The sequence below is a fragment of the Cervus canadensis genome, chromosome 4 (assembly GCF_019320065.1).
Source record: "Cervus canadensis isolate Bull #8, Minnesota chromosome 4, ASM1932006v1, whole genome shotgun sequence".
Taxonomy (NCBI): Eukaryota; Metazoa; Chordata; class Mammalia; order Artiodactyla; family Cervidae; genus Cervus; species Cervus canadensis.
In genome coordinates, this window is record NC_057389.1 from 15,278,736 (window position 1) to 15,298,216 (window position 19,481).

The 19,481-nt window shown below is 41.6% G+C and overlaps 2 protein-coding genes across 3 annotated transcripts in view; one reads left to right on the top strand and one right to left on the bottom strand.

Moving 5' to 3' along the window:
* Positions 1 to 19,481, bottom strand: part of RHOBTB3 (Rho related BTB domain containing 3) — a 56,912-nt gene that overhangs the window by 37,065 nt on the left and 366 nt on the right. Inside the window, exons 2-4 of the mRNA XM_043464619.1 lie at positions 19,188 to 19,413; positions 14,096 to 14,282; positions 4,185 to 4,339 (exon numbers count right to left, since the gene is read on the bottom strand). Of these exons, the coding sequence (XP_043320554.1) occupies positions 4,185 to 4,339; positions 14,096 to 14,282; positions 19,188 to 19,413 (568 nt within the window). The remainder of the gene's footprint in view (positions 1 to 4,184; positions 4,340 to 14,095; positions 14,283 to 19,187; positions 19,414 to 19,481) is intronic.
* The window catches only part of SPATA9 (spermatogenesis associated 9), a 53,975-nt gene continuing 53,810 nt past the window's right edge, over positions 19,317 to 19,481 (top strand). Inside the window, exon 1 of one of the 2 annotated variants that reach the window (XM_043464633.1) lies at positions 19,317 to 19,451. The gene's annotated coding sequence lies outside the window, so the exon portion shown is untranslated. The remainder of the gene's footprint in view (positions 19,452 to 19,481) is intronic. The other variant, XM_043464634.1, reaches the window with a different exon arrangement.

A 19,481-nucleotide genomic window follows, 5' to 3' on the forward strand; every position in this document is an offset into this window, starting at 1 on the left:
ATTACATACAACCTGGGGGGTCAAGGAGAGTGATGTGGTAAGTGGAAGTGCATACATGCCCGAGTTTTCATCTGCTCAGCTGGTCTATGTCTTTTGGTTGATGCATTTAATCCATTTACATTTAAGCTAATTATTAATATTTATGATTCTATTACTGCTTTCTTAATTGTTCTGGATTTATTTTCTATAGGTAAAGATTTTCCTGGGCTTCCCTGGTGGCTCAGACAGTTAAGAATCCGCCTGCAACTCAGGAGACCTGGGTTTGATCCCTGGGGTGGGAAGATTCCCTGCAGGAGGGCATGGCAACCCACTCCAGTATTCTGGCCTAGAGAATCCCCAAGGACAGAGAAGCCTAGTGGGCCACAGTCCATGGGGTTGCAAAGAGTCGGACACGGCTGAGCGGCTCAGCAGAGCACTGGGCTTTTCCTCTCTCGTTTTCTGCTTAGAGAAGTTCCCTTGGCAATTGTTGTAAAGCTGGTTTGGTGGTGCTGAATTCTTTTAACTTTTGCTTGTCTGGAAAGCTTTTGATTTCTCCATCAAATCTGAAGGACAGTCTTGCTGGGTAGAGTATTTTTGGTTGTAGGTTCTTCCCTTTCATCACTTTAAATATGTCATGCCATTCCCTTCTGGCTTGTAGTTTCTGTTGAGAAATCAGCTGATAGCCTGATGGGAGTTCTGTTGCATGTTATTTGTCATTCTCCCCTGGTTGCTTTTAATTTTTATCTTTAACTTTTGTCAGTTTGATTACTATGTCTCAAGTGTGTTCTTCCTTGGGTTCATCCTGTTTGGGGCACACTGTGCTTCCTGGACTTGGCTGACTATTTTCTTTCCCATGTTAGGGAAGTTTTCAGTTATTATCTCTTCAAACATCTTCCCAGGTCCTCTCTCTCTTCTCCTTCTGGGACCCCTACAATGTGAATACTGGTGTGTTTAATGCTGTCCCAGAGGTCTGAGACTGTCCTCATTTCCTTTCATTCTTTTTTCTATACTCTGTTCTGCGGCAGTGATTTCCACCATTCTGCCCTCCAGGTAATTTATCTGTGCTTCTGCCTGTTATTCTGCTCTGGATTCCTTCTAGAGTATTATTCATCTCTGTTTGTTCTTTAGTTCTTATAGATCTTTAGTAAATATTTCTTGCATCTTCTCAATCTTTGTCTCCATTCCTTTTCCAAGATCCTGAATCAAATTCACTGTCTTTATTCTGAATTCTTTTTCTGGAAGGTTGCCTATCTCTACCTCATTTAGTTGTTTTTCTGGGGTTTTACCTTGTCCCTTCATCTGGGACATAACTTTCTGCTTTTTCATGCTGATAATTTTCTGTAATGTGGTTTTGTATTAGTCGATGGGAGACTGTGGTTCTTCTTGCTTCTTCTGTCTGCCCTTTTTGATGGAGGAGGCTATGAGGCTTGTGTAAGCTTTCTGATGGGAGGGACTGGTGATGGGAAAAACTGGGTCTTGCTCTGGTGGGCAGGACCTTGCTCAGTAAAAGCTTTAATCCAATTATCTGCTGACGGGTGGGGTTGTGCTCCCTCCCTGGTAGATTTTTGGTCTGAGGCAACCCGGCCCTGACTTCCTTGGTGGCTCAGATGGTAAAGCGTCTGCCTACAATGTGGGATACCCGGGTTAAATCCCTGGGTCAGGAAGATCTCCTGGGGAAGGAAACGGCAACCCACTCCAGTATTCTTGCCTGGAAAATCCCATGGACAGAGGAGCCTGGTAGGCTACAGTCCACGGGGTCGCAAAGAGTCGGACACGACTGAGCGACTTCACTTTCTAACCCAGCACTACAGGCTGGTCTACAGACTCCATGGTCTGGTTAATGGTGACCTCCAAGGGTGTTTACACCAAAGGGGGCCTTCCCAGACAGCTGCTACCAGTACCCCCATCCCCGTGATGAGCCCCTGCTGGCCCACGCCTCCATAGGAGACCCTCCAACACTAGCAGGTCATTTTGGTTTAGTTTCCTGTGGAGTCACTGCTCCTTTCCTCTGAGTCTTGATTGGTGCATGCAAGGTTTTGTTTGTGCCCTCCAAGTCTGGAGTCTCCATCTCCCCCAGCCCTGTGGAAGCCTTGTAATCCAATCCCACTGGGCTTCAGGGTCAGATTCCCTGGGGATTCCCAGTCCCTTTGTTAGGTCCGTAGGCTGAGAAGCCCAACACAGGGTTCCAAACCTTCACAGCAGTTGGAGAACTTCTTTGGTATTAACTGTTCTCTGGTTTGTGGGTCACCCACCCAGCAGGTATGGGATTTGACTTCATGATGACTGTGCCCCTCCTACCATCTCGCTGCGACTTCTTCTTTGTCTCTGGACGTGGGGCATCACTTTCTGGTAGGTTCCAACGTCCACCTGTCGATGGTCGTTCAGCAGCTAGTGCTCTCATGAGAGGAGTTGACAGCATGTCCTTCTACTCTGCCATCTTGAACTGGAAGTCTCCTGCATTATTTCTAAATCAGTTTAAATATAAATAGCCACATGTGGCTAGAGGCTACCACACGGATGGTGCAGGTCAGGAGGGGAGCTACGAGCTGCAGTGGGCACCTCCCCGTGCCCTGTGGGGAGGGGTGCAACCAGAGGAGGCTTTCCAGAGCTCAAGGGCACAGGCTGCCCTTGGCCAGGTCTGAGGGTAACACTGCACTGCTCTTCCTCCCTGACTGCTAAACACAAGATATTAATAGTGAAATGCACCTTTCACTCTGACATTAACACTCCATCCATAATCTTGCAAATACCACTGTTTCTTACACTCAAGTCCCAGTTATATTTTACTATTCAAGGGTCTAAAGGAGACCATTCTGACCTTATTTTCATATTCTCATTGAGTCTTGAGTTAAGGCAAAAGGAAACCACAAAGCTTTTCTCCGGACTCTGACCACTTCTTTGATTGTCATCATGCCTCCAACACTAGGTGTTAGGAACACAGAGAAACAATGAGGGAAAAGAAGAGAATGTGGGAGCTGGGAAATGGGAAGAGTGATCCTGAAAACCTCAGGGTCAGGAACCTGGAAAGGGAACCATGAGCCCAAAGACGCCAAGCGCTCCATCTTCTCCAACAAAAAAAACCAAACTATCCTTTTCCCTTTCAGTTCAGTTAGGCACTCAGTCATGTCTGACTCTTTGCAAACCCATGGACTGCAGCACACCAGGCTCCCCTGTCCTCCAGTATCCCCCAGAGTTTGATCAAGCACATGTCCATTAAGTCAGTGATGCTATCCAACCATCTCATCCTCTGCCACCCCCCTTCTCCTCTTGCCTTCAACCTTTCCCAGCATTAGGGTCTTCTCCAATGAGTTGGCTCTTCACATCAGGTGGCCAAAGGGGTGGAGCTTCAGCATCAGTCCTTCCAATGAATATTCAGAGTTGATTTCCTTCAGGATTGATTCATTTGATTGCCTTGCAGTTCAAGGGACTCTCAAGAGTTTTCTCCAGCACCAGAGTTTGAAAGCACCAATTCTTCAGCACGCTGCCTTCTTTTGGTCCAAGTCTCACACCCATACATGACTACTGGAAAAGCCACAGCTTTGACTATACAGACCTTTGTTGACAAAGTGATGTCTCCATTTTTTAATACACTGTCTAGGTTTGTCATAGCTTTTCTTATAATAACCAAATGAAGTGAAAATTGTTCAGTCACATCCAACTCTTTGTGACCCCATGGACTATAATCCATGGAATTCTCCAGGCCAGAATACCAGAGTGGATAGCCTTTCCCTTCTCCAGGGGATCTTCCCAACTCAGGGGTCGAATCCAGGTCTTCGCATTGCAGGTGGATTCTTTACCAGCTGAGCCACAAGGGAAGCCCAACAGTACTGGAGTGGGTAGCCTTTCCCTTCTCCAGGGGATCTTCCCGACCCAGGAATTGAACCGGGGTCTCCTGCATTGCAGGCGGATTCTTTACCAACTGAGCTATCAAGGAAGTCCACCCAAGAACCAAGCATCTTTGAATTTCGTGGCTGTAGTCACTGTCCACAGTGATTCTGGGGCCCAAGAAAACAAAGTCTGTCACTGTTTCCACTTCACGGCAAACAGAAGGGGGGAAAGTGGAAGCAGGGACAACCACCACCACCATTTCACAAGATTAAAACTATTCTTGATTTTAAAACTCAAGTTCTAATTGTGGTTCTAAGAAACAGCTGAAGAACCAACCTGACAGATGACTGATTTCCGTGACTGGGATTCCCACTTACCACTCCTCCGAAGTACTTTCCTATGTAGAAGTCATCGAGGCTGTGCAGCTCAAGGTAGGTGGCCCCCAGCTCTTTAGCGAGTTGGATCCCTTCCGTCGTACTGACGCAGCTCCCTCTGTCTGAGGTGCACAGGGGGCATGTGCAGGGTAATTCTTCTGAGAAAACGAACATGACGAACACGGGGTTTTGAAACTAAACACACACACAAAAATGTGCACAGACAACCTGGACATTAAACACCACATTAAGAGCTCACACCAGAATCACAGTTCGGGGCCACTTCATATAGCCACTATCCACTAGACTCTGAATGAAAAGTGTCAATGATAACAGCAAGGTCCCTAATATAAATAAGCTTTAAATGGAAGAACAACGAATAAGATCTAATAAAATAGATGAATTTTTAAATAAGTGAATGAATACTACCAAGGCTATTATAGTAATTAAAATGCCAGGCCTGCTTCCTTTTACACAACTTCAACCATGAAAAACAATGGGCTGGCATTTTTTGTTGTTGTTGTAACAAACTTTAAATATATTCACTAAGTTTGAATGCATCTTTTACTTAAACAGAATGCTCAATTTGACCTCAATCTCCAAAGCTGCAAAATTGTCAGTCATTGCAAATTTCATATGAAGTACATGCCTATTAATCCAGACATTTCAATGACTGAACTCTATTCAACTGCAGTGACCAAATTCAATCACTTTTCATCTTTTGCTCCAAGATCAAAAAAGTAAAAACTGAAAGCATAAAAAGTAATTACTCACAATGTGAACTGCGCCAAGAATCACAGACAGACCTATGGCTGGGAAGGTGGTAAACCAACCTGTCTGTAAGACCCTGCCTTGATAAGGCTAAACGTGTACGTTCAACTCCATATTTGCCGGCCAGCTTTGCTCTGTTTCACGCTACACTTCAGATACATCATTGTTCAAAAAGCAGCCAAGCCCATTTCCAGGAAATCACGTTGTTGTAGGCTGGCTTCCCCGGGAAACAGACTCTGACATGGAGACAGTCTGTGAGGAGGCGGCTTTCTGGGGGGTGATCTTGGAAGCAGATCTTCCCAGGGGAGCAGGAAGCTGCGCCCCGAGAGAAAGAACTTGAACTGCACTGTTGTTGCAACAGACGCTTCAGTTCCCGGGTAGGAGACTCTGGAGCTTAGACGGCCCTAGAGAGGGGTTCCCCACACAAACCTGGGTTTCTGTACCCCTAAATCAGCCAGTAAGTAGAGGAGGGCTGCCCTGTGGAGGAAGCAAAACCTCGGGCAAGCAGCTTGTATCAGCAGAGGGTAATGCCTGGAAAGGGACTCAGCTGTGACCCCCAGGGGCAAAAGACCTGGTAACTCAAAGTACAGTGGCCCTGTCAGGGCATTTAGGCTGCTCCCCCATCCCCAGAGCATACACAACAAAAGTCCAACAATGAACCACGCAGAGATGGAGCATCTATATAAATACATGGCATGCATACCAAGCATATTCAGCGCCATGTGCATATGTAATACCCATGTGCACACATACACCTAAGAATTAGATAATTTCAATTCACTGAAAGCATTCTGAGCTCAGAAACCATGCATTCACATCCTCATTTTGCAGAGGAGGAAACTGAAGCTCAGAGAGGTTGTGACATGTCTAAGCCTTCTTGGGTCTTAGAGATAGAGAAACAATAATAAAACTGTTACTTGCTACACCTGATAAAGAGCCATCAAAAGATAAGATAAAAATTTAGTTTGCATAAAAATGCCATGATTTAGAAATGAAGCTTGGTTTCGCTAAAGTACACAATAAATAATAAGTCTAGTCTGAGTTTTTGCATTTATTTTTTTTCTAAGATCATATTAGCTTCAGAGCAAATAAAGTTATCATACACAAGTTAGCCTATCTTGAAAAAGAACACACTGGCATTTCACATTCTTTACAAAGCCGTCATAAACAGGGCCTTTGACTCTGAAGACAGAGATCTTCTCATGCCTACAAAGCTCTCCTTATGTTGATGGAATGGGGTGGGTAGGCAGATCATCTTATTAAACATTATTTTGGGACAAAAATAAAATCAGTACCATTTTGAGTGAAAAATTAGCAAGCAAAATGTAAAATAATTGCAAGGAAACAATCTTGGTTTGAGGGAAAAATCCAGCTAGTGTCAGGTCTAACCCAGTTGAGCGGGGTTTTCCGTCATGTGTAGCCACAAGCATCTTACTAACCTAGAAAGTGTCTCCTTATGTCCAATCATTACATCTCCTCTATGCCAGGGAAGACACTGCTTTTTGTTCACTTGCACCCAAAAGGAAAAAATGTCTAACCATTACATATTAGGTAGGAGAATCCACAGAATGCTTATGAATTAAATAAACCAACATTTAGCATTTCATCAGCAACAATCAGGAGACCCCAAATAATTTTAAATTTCAGTGCCTTCTTCAGGACTCACTCCTACTGAGCCTTCCTCAAGAGTCCTAGAACTCTGGGAATCCGTGTTACATTTCCAGTTAACGCTGTAGTCTTTTTTCTCCCCTTATATATTATCTTTCAAGGTATGATCACAAAATGTCTAATTTTTTTTCAAAGTAAACACAATGTAACTCTGGAATTAAGATGAATGGCGTCTCTTTCAAAAGAGTCGCTCTGAGAACCGATAGGCATGCTTGGAGAAGGCAACGGCAGCCCACTCCAGTACTCTTGCCTGGAAAATCCCATGGACGGAGGAACCTGGTGGGCTGCAATCCATGGGGTCACTAAGAGTCGGACATGACTGAGCGACTTCACTTTCACTTTTCACTTTCATGCACTGGAGAAGGAAATGGCAACCCACTCCAGTATTCTTGCCTGGAGAATCCCAGGGACAGAGGAGCCTGTTGGGCCGCCATCTATGGGGTCGCACAGAGTCGGACGCGACTTAGCAGCAGCAGCAGGATGATGCTTACAATGTTGTCAGTGCTTGAGAGCATTAGACATCCCTTTAGGTATTCCAGCCTCACAATGTGTTAGGCTCTGTCAGAGCTTCAAAAAGACAAGACAGGATGCCTGCTTTCAGGAGCTTAAGGCTATGAATACACCTTTGCCAAGTTTGGAAAAAAATTTTCTACTTTAAAGACAAATTCAATATTTAATAAAAGCCAAAAATTTATTCAGAGCCAAGTACGACAAAGACACACACACAGTCAAGCTTGTCAAAACACGTATAACAAAGCAAAGAGATGAGACTGACTGTGCTTGCTGAACTTGTTCTTAAAGCAGCTGGAGAGAGGAGTTACAGAACACCCAGCACTGTTTCACTGGACTGCAAGGGATTCCAGGAGGGAGAAATACTCCAGGAAGGAGGAACTATCTGTGTCCTTGAGCTGAAGAGCCAGATTTAGCTTTGCAATTACCTTGCGATCGCATCTCACATGGTAAATTAATTTCACCCTGTTAGTGAGAATGATTTTTCACGTCTGTATACATCATTCATAACGCCGTTTACTCACATGTTGAACAAACGCTTTTTGGCCACCACCCCTCAAATAGCAGGGTAATACAGATACACAGATAACTGAACCTCATCGTCAACCGAGCCCAGGCAGACACAACTGCGGACCATTATAATAAGTACCGAAATAAAGGTGTATGAAGCCACCATAGGAACAGAGGAGAAATTAACTCTGCCTGGAGGACTGGGCAGGGGAGGCGCGGAGGGGCTTGAAGAAGAGGGAACGGTTTCCAGGCTAAGGACAAATTCAGCATGCGGACAAGACAGGAGCTGAGCAGAGGGGTACTCTATGGGGTACAACACGGTGCACGCGGAGGCCTGAGTGTGAGAAAAGGAACCCGCCACTTCCACTTTCAAGAGGACAAGCTAAGCCCACACTGCAATCTCTTCTTCCTGCCAAACCACAGAAATCATGAAATAGGGAGTGGGATGGAAGGGAAGAAGAGGGGTGGGGAGAGAAGAGAAGAAGGGAGGTGAATCTATGGCAACACTGAAAAATTAAAGGAGAGACTCTTATAGGACCATAAACTAGGGGTCCCTGAGAGGATGCAGGTAGCAATCACAGGACCCAAGAGGAACCTAGAGGCTCCGAGGACGGGGGCGCCTCACACCCTGCAGCGACATGGAAATGCTCACTGTTTCACGAAGCGGGGTGAGGAGCATCCCAAGGGCACCCGAGTGGCCTGGGGCAGGTCAGGTCCAAGATGAGCCTGCACATCCTTCTATACCAGGAGGAGGAAGGACCCAAGAATAAACCACAGTGAGCATGAAGATGCAAATGTGGGGTACCTGGAGTATCAGAAAGCATAATGAGAAGAACAGATTCTGAAACATTGAATTTAAATAACCAACCCATGAAGTTTTCACAATGATTTCAAAGAAAGATGCAGAAGCAGAGAAAAGGGAGAGCTCTACCCACAGTAGTGATAATGATAGTGAAAGCCACTCACTCGTGTTCGACTCTTTGCGACCGCGTGGACTATACAGTCCATGGAATTCTCCAGGCCAGAATACTGGAGTGTAGGTAGCCTTTCCCTTCTCCAGGGGATCTTCCCAACCCAGCGATTGACCCAGGTCTCCCACATTGTGGGCAGATTTTTTTTTTTTACCAGCTGAGCCACAAGGGAAGCCCCACTCTACTTACAGTGGCGTGCCAACTAATAAATGAAGAAGGAATGATAGGAAATCACTATTTTGCAACCCCAGTGATCACAACTGAAGGGATCCTGCAAAATAATAGGTTTGGATTCTTATTAATAATGTCAGCATCATGAAAGATACCCCTCCCGCCCCCCTCCAAAAAAAACAGCTAGGAAACTGGGAACTGTTCTGAATTAAGAGACCAGGGAGACATAACTAAATGCAACACACAGTCCTTAATTTCATACTGAATTTTAAAAAAAAGAAAAAGAGCTTTAGAATACATGGAAAAATGTGAATATGGGTTATACTTTAAATAATAATGTAAACAAGTAATAGCATGTTTCTTGAGTGATGATTGTACTATGCTTAATAGGAAAATGGTTCTGTTCTTAGATGAGACATCCTTAATTAATCAGGATTGAAGAAATTCCATAATATTTACAATTTACCATCAAATGGTTCAAACAAACAAAAAAAGTATATGTTTATAATTTCTGGAGCTTACTGTCCTATTTTTGTCAAGTTCTTAGGTTTGAAATTTTGCAAATAGAAAAAAAAAAGATGAAAGTTTCTAGAAGATTGAAAGAGTTGAGTATTATGATCTGACATATTCTAGGATGGTTATTCTGAGAGAATCTATTTCAGAAAAAAGCCAAGCAGGAAAAATTGACCAGAGGCTGATTAACCAGCAAGCCTAAGCTTCAAAGCCCTTCCTTATGGCTTGTTTCCAAAGTCATGGAAGAAACCTGGGCCTTGGGTTCTTTCACATGACATACACTTTTGTAAAATACGCAAAATGAGACAGTCTGACTATGCCTGGTGAAGACACCAGCCTCTTTGCAATCTAACTCACTTCACCTTGCATCAGGCAGCTTTGGAATAGCTGTGGACATTTTTAGGATGCCGCTAAAGAGGAATTTAAATTTAGGTTTAGTGAGATACTATTTGCGGTCTGTAGTCACTTCCTTGTAAGTGTTTGCGAGCTGTCTCGGTACGTGAACGGACTCCAGGAATGCTTCTTCCACCCCCAGTGCAGACTAGTCCAGCATCAGGACACAAAGAGGCAGAGCTGAGAGACAAACACAACACAAACTGTTGTGCCAACACCAAAAAAAAGCCCAATTATCATTCTTTTTGCTCTACAGAAAATCTCAGAAAGTGGCCATCATGTGAAGACTTGATCAAAGACGCTGCAGCCAAAAAAATATAAGGAAAGTTAGAGAAGTGTCAGGTTTTTAAACAAATTTTTTTTTAATGTCTGGGGTATTTGATAGTTCTTTTGGAGTTATAATTTATTTTGCTTTCTTTTCACATTCTAAGTAAAGATTCATTTGTATACATGTATGTCTGCTATTTTGTAGTTTTTTCTTTCTTACAAAGAACCTCTACAAAATTGTACAGATCTCAAATCCTACAAAATTTGGAACTGCCCGTCTAGCCCAAAAAGAAAGTCACTCTGACAGATAATTAAATCACTAGGATCTGAAATTCAGTAAAGATGATGAGTTTGAGGTTTATTTAAAATATAAATCAAAACAGCTTCCGAGTCAACTGGATGTGCAGAACAGGAAAGACTGCTTGGATGATTCTAGTGTGGGTGAACAGATAGGTTTGGCATCATTTATCAAGATTGGGGAATTCAGAATGAAATTAGAACACTTCTTAACAGTTATCTTAACACAAAGATAAACTCAAAATGGATCAAAGACCTAAATGTAAGATCAGAAACTATAAAACTCTCAGAGGAAAACATAGGCAGAACACTCGATGACATAAATCAAAGCAAGATCCTCTATGACTCACCTCCTAGAGTAATGGAAATAAAAACAAAAGTAAACAAGTGGGACCTGATTTAACCTAAAATCTTTTGCACAACAAATGAAACTATAAGCAAGGTGAAAAGACAATCCTCAGAATGGGGGAAAATAATAGCAAATGAAACAACTGACAAAAGATTAATTTCCAAAATATACAAGCAGCTCATACGACTCAATGCCAGAAAAACAAACAATCCAATCAAAACGTGGGGAAAAGACCTAAACAGACATTTCTCCAAAGAAGACATACAGATGGCTAATAAACACATGAAAAGATGCTCAACATTGCTCATTATTAGAGAAATGCAAATCACAACTACAATGAGGTATCACCTCACACCGGTCAGAACTGCCACCAACAAAGTCTACAAACAATAAATGCTGCAGAGGGTGTGGATAAAAGGGAATGCTCTTGCACTGTTGGTGGGAATGTAAATTGATATAGCCACTATGGAAGATGGTATGCAGATTCCTTAAAAAACTAGGAATAAAACCACCATATGACCCAGCAATCCCACTCCTAGGTATATACCGTGAGGAAACCAAAATTGAAAAACACACAGGTATCCCTTTGTTCACCGCAGCACTATTTACAATAGTTAGAACATGGAAGCAACCTAGATGTCCATCAACAGACGAATGGATAAAGAAGTTGTGGTATATATACACAATGGAATATTACTCAGCCATAGAAAGGAACACATCTGAGTCACTTCTGATGAGGTGGATGAAACTGGAACCTATTATACAGAGTGAAGTGAGTCAGAAAGAGAAACATAAATACCATATTATAACACATTTATATGGAATCTAGAAAAATGGTACTGAAGAATTTACTTACAGGGCAACAATGGAGAAACAGACATAGAGGATAGATTTATGGACATGGGGAGAGGGGAGGAGAGGGTGAGATGTATGGAAAGAGTAACATGGGAACTTACACTACCCTATGTAAAATAGATAACCAATGGGAATTTGCTGTCTGGCTCAGGAAACTCAAACAGAGACTCTGTATCAACCTAGAGGCGTGGGGTGGGGAGGGAGAGGGGAGGGAGGGGACATATGTATCCCTATGGCTGATTCATGTTGAGGTTTGACAGGGAACAGAAAAATTCTGTAAAGCAATTATCCTTCAATTAAAAAAATAAATTAAAAAAAAAAAGATTGGGGAACTCAGTAGAAAGAGGAAGGTATTTGTGGAGACATGGGTCAGGAGAGAGACTGGAGCCAGAGAAAGAGACTGGGTAATCACCGTGTTGCTGCAGGGGAAGTGAGGACAACAGATTAGCAGGTTCAGGTCAGAGGAAACAGCAAGAAGAGGTGAAGAAAAAGGATGGGACCCTGGGCAACAGCTACAGGATGTACTGACTCGGTGCACGTGTGTGAGGGAGGCTCAGGGAGCCAGGAAATAAGACAGAGAATTACAACAACCAGGAAAAGAAAAAGTAGCTTTTGCTGAGTGGAGAGAGAGATGTGTTTGAATAACTTCAAAGGGAAGATTGTTATTAAAATGCCAATTAAATTGGGCGACAGGCATGTAATTGGCAGCCCTGAGTGAAAACAAACCCAGCGTCATTGCAAAAGTCAAGTCAGACTATAGTGGACTCAAGAATGAATGGGAAGTCAGGAAGCAGACTCAGGAAGTGTGGATGACTCGTTTAAGAACCGTGACCAGCAATAAAAAGAAAGTTAGGGAAGTAGAGGGGACATGGGGTCAAAGAAGGGTCAAGCCTGCTTTATTCACGTCTACTAATGCTAAACAAACATCTACCGTGTGACCCCAAAATCCTGCTAGAAATCTACCTAAGCATCATCAAAAGAATGCAGAGATAAACCCTGGTGTACTCATACAATGGGACAATACACAGCAATAAAAGGAACAAATTACAGATAAGTTTTGCATGCATGAATCTCAAAAGTATCACACTAACTGAAATCAGTCAAACAAAAGACACTGCATATTGCGTAATTCCATTTGTATGAGGGTCAGGAACAGGTAAAACTAACTTATGATGTTAGAAGTCAGAATAGCAGCTACCTCTGGGGAGGGGTGTTATTAAGTGGGTAGGGGCATGAGAGGCTTCTGGAATGAGGAGAAGTTCTATATATCTTGATCTGTAGGAGATGGCTGCATAGAGGCGCACACATGTAAAAATGTATTGAACTGTGCTCTAAAATTAGTGAAGTCTAATGTCCTTTATTTTGCTATACTTCAATAAAAAGGAAGGAAAAAACGAATAAAAACAGAATTTTAAAGACAGTTTTACTGAGGAAATAATCCTTACGAGCTAGAAAACACCATCAATTTAAAGAGAATTCTGAGTTGACCCTGAGATAATCTGACAACAGTATGCAGAGCAGCAACTACTGAAACCGACTGAACCAAAACCACCCACCAGCTGTGGAGTCAACAATACTCTCGAGGTGGGGCTGTCAAAGCATTCAGCTCATTCACTGCACACCTACCTAAGAACTCAGCTCTCAACCCCACATCCTTATGGGGACAATTTATCTTTCCCAACTGATAGTCCCTTAGATTGTCAAAAACAGTTTTCCATGGCTCAGCATCAGCCCAATAACTCTCCCATATCAAAAAGAACACAATGACTGACTTCCTTCACTTCAGAAAACTAAGATCATGTCATCTGGTCCCATCACTTCACAGCAAGTAGATGGGGAAACAGGGGAAACAGTGACTGTCTTTATTTTTTGGGGGCTCCAAAGTCACTGTAGATGGTGACTGCAGCCATGAAATTAAAAGACGCTTGCTCCTTGGAAGAAAAGCTATGACCAACCTAGACAGCATATTAAAAAGCAGAGACATTACTTTGCCAACAAAGGTCTGTCTAGTCAAGGCTATGGTTTTCCGTAGTCCATGTATCGTGGTGAGAGTTGGACTATAAAGAAAGCTGAGTGCAGAAGAATTGATGCTTTTGAACTGTGTGGTTGGAGAAGACTCTTGAGAGTCCCTTGGACTGCAAGGAGACAAACCAGTCCACCTTAAAGAGATCAGTCCTGGGTTTCATGGGAAGAGTTTGAAGCTGAAACTCCAATACCTGGCCACCTCATGCGAGACTGACTCATTGGAAAGACCCTGATGCATGAGATGAGGCATCACCGACTCGATGGACATGAGTTTGAGTAAGCTCCGGGAGTTGGTGATGGACAGGGAGGCCTGGCGTGCTGCAGTCCATGGGGTCGCAAGAGTCGGACAGGACTGAGCGACTGAACTGATACTGATACTTCACTTCTGTAGAAGAACAGTTTAAAAGAAAACCTTGTACCCATGAGAATCACAGTAGTTTGTGACACTTATGTTTGACGTCTCATAATCATAGCCAATGATGAAGAGATGACAGCTGGCAATTTGAACCCAATCATTTTGCTTTCAAAAAAAAAAATATTACCAATCGTCAATAAACGTAATGCTTTTCAAAACTATCATGGTACCTGCACTCATATAAAAGAAAACGACTTACCATTTTGCCTTGTACCAACAGCAGCAATGATTACTGGAACTGAATTTAATGCTCTTTTTATCACTGGAATATAATTATCCTTCACTTCATGGAATGAAAACTTGTCGTTTACATTGTATTTGATCACAATGATGTCCGCACCTCCAATTAGATTTCGAGAGGTATACCAATCACTGTCAAAAATGTCCTAAACCAAAATGTAAAGAGCAATCTTTAGTCTGCCTAGCTTCAAATTCATCATGAAATAAGCTGTAATATATTAGTTTAATTTTTTTGCTACATTTTATTTTTTGAATTCATTAAAAAAATTATCAACAAAAAGAACAAAAATGAAAGATAGATAAAAATTTATCTTTTAAAAAGTAACTACAAGAAATTTAAAATGTTTGAAGTCAATCAACTCTTCAAATTTTTTTATATTCATTTAGCCTGGAGAGCTTTGTAGTGGTAAAACAGAACCTAGAGGATCCCTGAGACTCTGATGAAATAAGAAACCTCTTTCAACACCTGGACTCAAAAATAAGCACATTGTTTTAAAATTATGCCATAGCTTTATCACCTATAGTTTCAAAAATGTAACACTGCATTTTAGATACAAGCACATCAGTGTGAATAAGGAAGATTCAGAGGATTTTCTGTGACCCAGTTAGTGCAGGATTGTTCAGTGTTTTGGATTATAATTACTGTGAATGCCGTGGAGCTCTATGTATTTTTTATATATATGCAAATTTCATATATATCTTTCGACTTAATCCATTCTTTGGACCGTTCTACATATATATAGTGGTTTAAGGGAGGAGAATGGGGCAGGGAGAGGGTATGCTTTCTTAAAAGATGGTGTGTATTTTAAGATGTTAACATGGTAAGGAATATACTTGCAATTCATGTATTTTCCTTCTATTCAATTGGTGTGTATTTTAAGATGTTAACATGGTAAGGAATATACTTGCAATTCATGGGTTAAACCTTTCCAGTTTTGAAATCTTTATTCTGGACTACAGTTAATAATATTTAGGCTTCCCAGGTGGCACAGTGGTAAAAAGTCTGCCAGCCAACACAGGAGACATCAGTTTGATTCCTGGGTTGGAAAGATGCCCTGGGGGAGGAAATGGCAACTTGCTCCAGTATTCTTGTCTGGGAAATCTGATGGACAGAGCCTGGTGGGCTTCAGTCCATGGGGTCCCAAAGACTGAGGGACGGAGCATGCACATTAATAACATTTATATTTAGAATAAAGGTCAAAAGTAATTTATAAAGTTTTTAAGGATAAAACTTTGCACTCTGATATTTTAAAAATAATTTTTCAAAGTTATTGCGTGAACAGTGGTATAAGAAAAATACTTGTATGTACCTTAAAACCATTGCTAAATATGCATAAGTGGCCTCCTTCTTCCATTCTGGTTAACTATTAATCATTATTTTTCCTTTCCTGTGGCCTTTGGCATGTATTCTTAGGATGTAATAAAGCTAGATTAAGAAAATAGCTAGATGGGGCTCACAAGTCCAAAAAACTGTTGGCCTATGAAAGTTTGCACTTCGAAGTATGAGTGTTCAAAACAGGGTTTCAATCAATTGTGACAGAGCTTTTATTCTGATAGAAAATTCTGGAGAAGGGTCACGGCAATGCCCTTTTGCAGAGTTTCTTCTAATCAGTACACCCACATGCCCTGGCCAAGCCTCTCCCAATTCCCTACACCCTCACAACCTGCCCATTTCCAAAAGTATACTCTGAGTAATATGAATGACAGGATTTTTAGATATGAATACCTTACTCAAAGTGGGACGGACACAGCGTTTTTACAGGAAGATTTTAAAACAAAACAGAAAAAAAAAAAAAGAAAAGAAAAAAACAAAACAGAAAAAAAGGCCAACTATGGGGCTACAAACAGCAAAGGCAAAACCTTGAACATAGTGGAAGATGTCAGAAGAGGGAAAAGCGGAATGGGACACAGATCAAGAAAATGTGAAAGCTTCCCAGCAGATCGCTATGCTAATTTCCAAATCCCAAACCACAAAACCCCTTCAGTTCCAACTGTATCTGGTATAGTATTCAAGCTCAAAGTGTGTAAGTACAACAGGGTATGTAAGTACAGTAAAGAAAGAGGACAGTCAGATGAGTGGGACGAACAAACGAAAGAAGTGGGAGCAAAATCAAGCAGCCACTTAACTCTGAGAGAACAAATCAAAAGTAACTGCTCTTTGCATTCCAAATGGTTCCAAATTCCAGAATGCTGGAGAGGTGCAGAAGGAAAAAGGAGACATTTAAGGGAAAATATTATGAGGAAATGGGTTTTGGCTTCATTAACTCTGTGATATTGAGGATATAAAGACTATAACTAATTTTATTTTTTAATACAAATCAGAGCTTCAAACCCTGCACAAGGAATGTGTGCATATATTACCTCATTGCTTTTTATGGAATATTCCTGGTAAACAGGAAAAGATCTAGAAATGAAATAATAAAATTGTTTTAAAAATGTGGACTTGAGAGACATATTATTAATAATAAGCTACATAAAATGAATTTGAAGCTCATTTATTTAGAGTGCCAAGTATAAATGGCAAAGATCCAGAGTAGCGCGGCAGACCTACAGAAGAAAACTAGGAAAGAGGAGCACAACTATGTCATTCTAACTCCAAGGAAACAACGCCACATTTCTTCAAATTATCTCAAAGAGAAAATGTCCCACTGATTTCTAGAAATATGAAGGAAATCAAGTTCTCCTAGTCTACTAACATAAATAAATCAGTTCCAGGATTTCCTCAGGGTAGTTATGCAACACGAGGCTTGGAGCCACATTTGGGGAATGGAACTCATCTTTTAAAAAGAATCTGAATTTTCACAGTGAAACAACAGTTTCATTCTACTTGGTTGTGGGGCTGCGACACAGCATCTATTAACGCTAAGGACTAACAGGCTGCCTGTGTGTATTTGTGTGTAGATCTCCAATGATACGTAGGAAAACTTTACTTTTGCTTAGTGTAAGCAATACATGCCTATTAAAGTCGTGATACTTTATTATTATCATAGCTACCACTTATTAAGTATTTACTACATGCCAGTCTGGATGCTAAGAACTTTACACTATTCTCTCATTTACTCTTTGGCATAGCTCCGTGTTGGGGGGGGCGGGCGGTGGAGGGGTGATTATTATGTTTATTTTACACACAGGGAAAATAAGGACAAAAGATGATGAGTGACTTTACCCAGGAACACAGCCACTAAGTACCAAGGTGCGGATCTGAAACCAGCTCCTTTTGATAGCAAAACTTGTGCTCTACCTGCTTTGCTGTGTTTAATATTCTGATTCAGTACATGTCAAATACCAGCTGATGAATACAATCAACTATCATACCTCCAATGGGCTTTTACTTACCACCTAGAGAAGGAAAGCATCTTATAAACAGTAGCTCTACAAACACATTCTACGATGCCTGAAGACCATAATAACCCAGAAAACTGTGCCTGGTTACATACAAACTCAATGCCTTAAAAAGGGCCAGAGTCTAACCAAACAAAAGTGATCAGAATAATAAAACATAATAATCAAAAATCTAGACGACAAAGGTTAATTTTAACTGATTTGGAAGATTTCATTCACTACAATCCATGGGATCACAAGTACTGCTTTTTGTTAAATTATTAATAATAACATCAACAGGAGTTAACTGCTCAAAAAACAAAAAATAAACAGGAAAGGTTATCCTAACATCCTAATTCAGCTTATTTTATTTCCCCTACATTTATTTACTCTATTCACTCAATATTTGTTCAGCTGAGTGTAGACTCAGTAAGTTTTTGGATTGTAAGATTTTTCACAATGAAATGATCAAAGGGGAAGAAGGGTTTCATTCGCTTGCATGGACTCCAGCCAGTTCTCTGCCCATGCTTCTTATGATCAGTATCATCAATGTTGTAATTAGGAGTTTAATAGCCTCCCTGTTAGACTGAAAAAGCCTGTTTTTCACTTATTTTAGTCTACTAACATAAATTTACTTTTTAGCTGAAAATTTATTTGGACAAGTGATCTTTTCTTTCTGTAACATGGAAATCCACATAAGAAATGTTTTTACGGACATTTTATACATTTCTTTGGAAAGGTGTATCAGTAGCTTATAGTCCCCAATTCACTTTTCTTAAACTGTGGTTTAAATGTATATCTCACATAAAGATAACTTGTATTCTTTTCAGACCTTAAACTTTCTTGTTATAAAATATAACACTTAGCTGCAATGTAGATTCTATACTAGTAAAGACTCAGAAACTTTGAAATAAGGTTACATGAAAACATTCTTGATGCTACTGTGTACTCAAAAACATTTATATACCATCAGGGTGTAGATTTCTTTCTTATTTTACCACTCCAGAATTAGACTAGCATTTATCAACTTCATTACAATTTCTTCTAATCATCGCAAATTTTAAAGCTTTTTTCAAGTCCCAAGATAGTATCAGCAATATTTCTGATTTAGGGGTCATAAAAAAGAAATGGCTAAATATATCAAGAACATCTGCACTATTAAATTAAAAACTAATTAAAAAATTTTTTTCAAAGTGCTATAAACGAGTCGTTTAAAATTAATTCTCAGTCTCTAACTTTCCCCCTCCTTTCCAGGGGGTCCTATTTCTGAGCTGGCCCCCAGTGAAATGTATCTTGGCTCTGTCGAGCTTTCACAGATCTTTATTTTTAGAACACTCATATTACTATATCACCCACACAGGGTAAGCATGAAAAAAAAACAAAAAAAAAAAAACACTGCTCTCTGCTGGTGAAACTTAGTGACCCCTGTCCCTTGGGGTTGGGACATTTAAGGGTCACCTGTCTTAAACAGGAGACAACCCACAATCGTGAAACGCACGCCTAAGTGCTTCACATCCTCTCTGGGGCTTTTTTTTTTTTTGCCTTCTAAGAGTGTTCTTTGATTAGGCTGGCCCCTGCCCCCTGAAACGAAGGATCAAAGACTTTCCCCAAAATGTTTTTTAAAAAAAGAAAACTCTCCCCAGGTGACCTGGACGTTGACAGTCATGAAAGTGGTGGGGGAGGGGGGGGCGGGGGGAGAAAGGAAAGGAAAGCTCCGTCAGCCCCCTTACCCAGACGGGACAGTCGTGGACCACCAGCTTGACGTTCCCAAACGCGCTGGCCTGATACTCGGTGAAGACGGGCCGCGCGGCCGCGCCGCTCGCGCTCAGCAACAAGCTGCTCTCGTCCCCGGAGACCAGCGGGCTTCTCCCCAGGTAGGCGCGGATGAGCCCCGACGGCCGGCTGTCCTGGTGGAACGCGTCCCCCTCGTTCCCCAGCGCCACGATGTGAATGGACCTAAGGCGGCCGAGACCGGGGGGGAGAAGAGGCGCGTGGTGAGCGCGGGGCGCGCCTTCGTGGGCGCG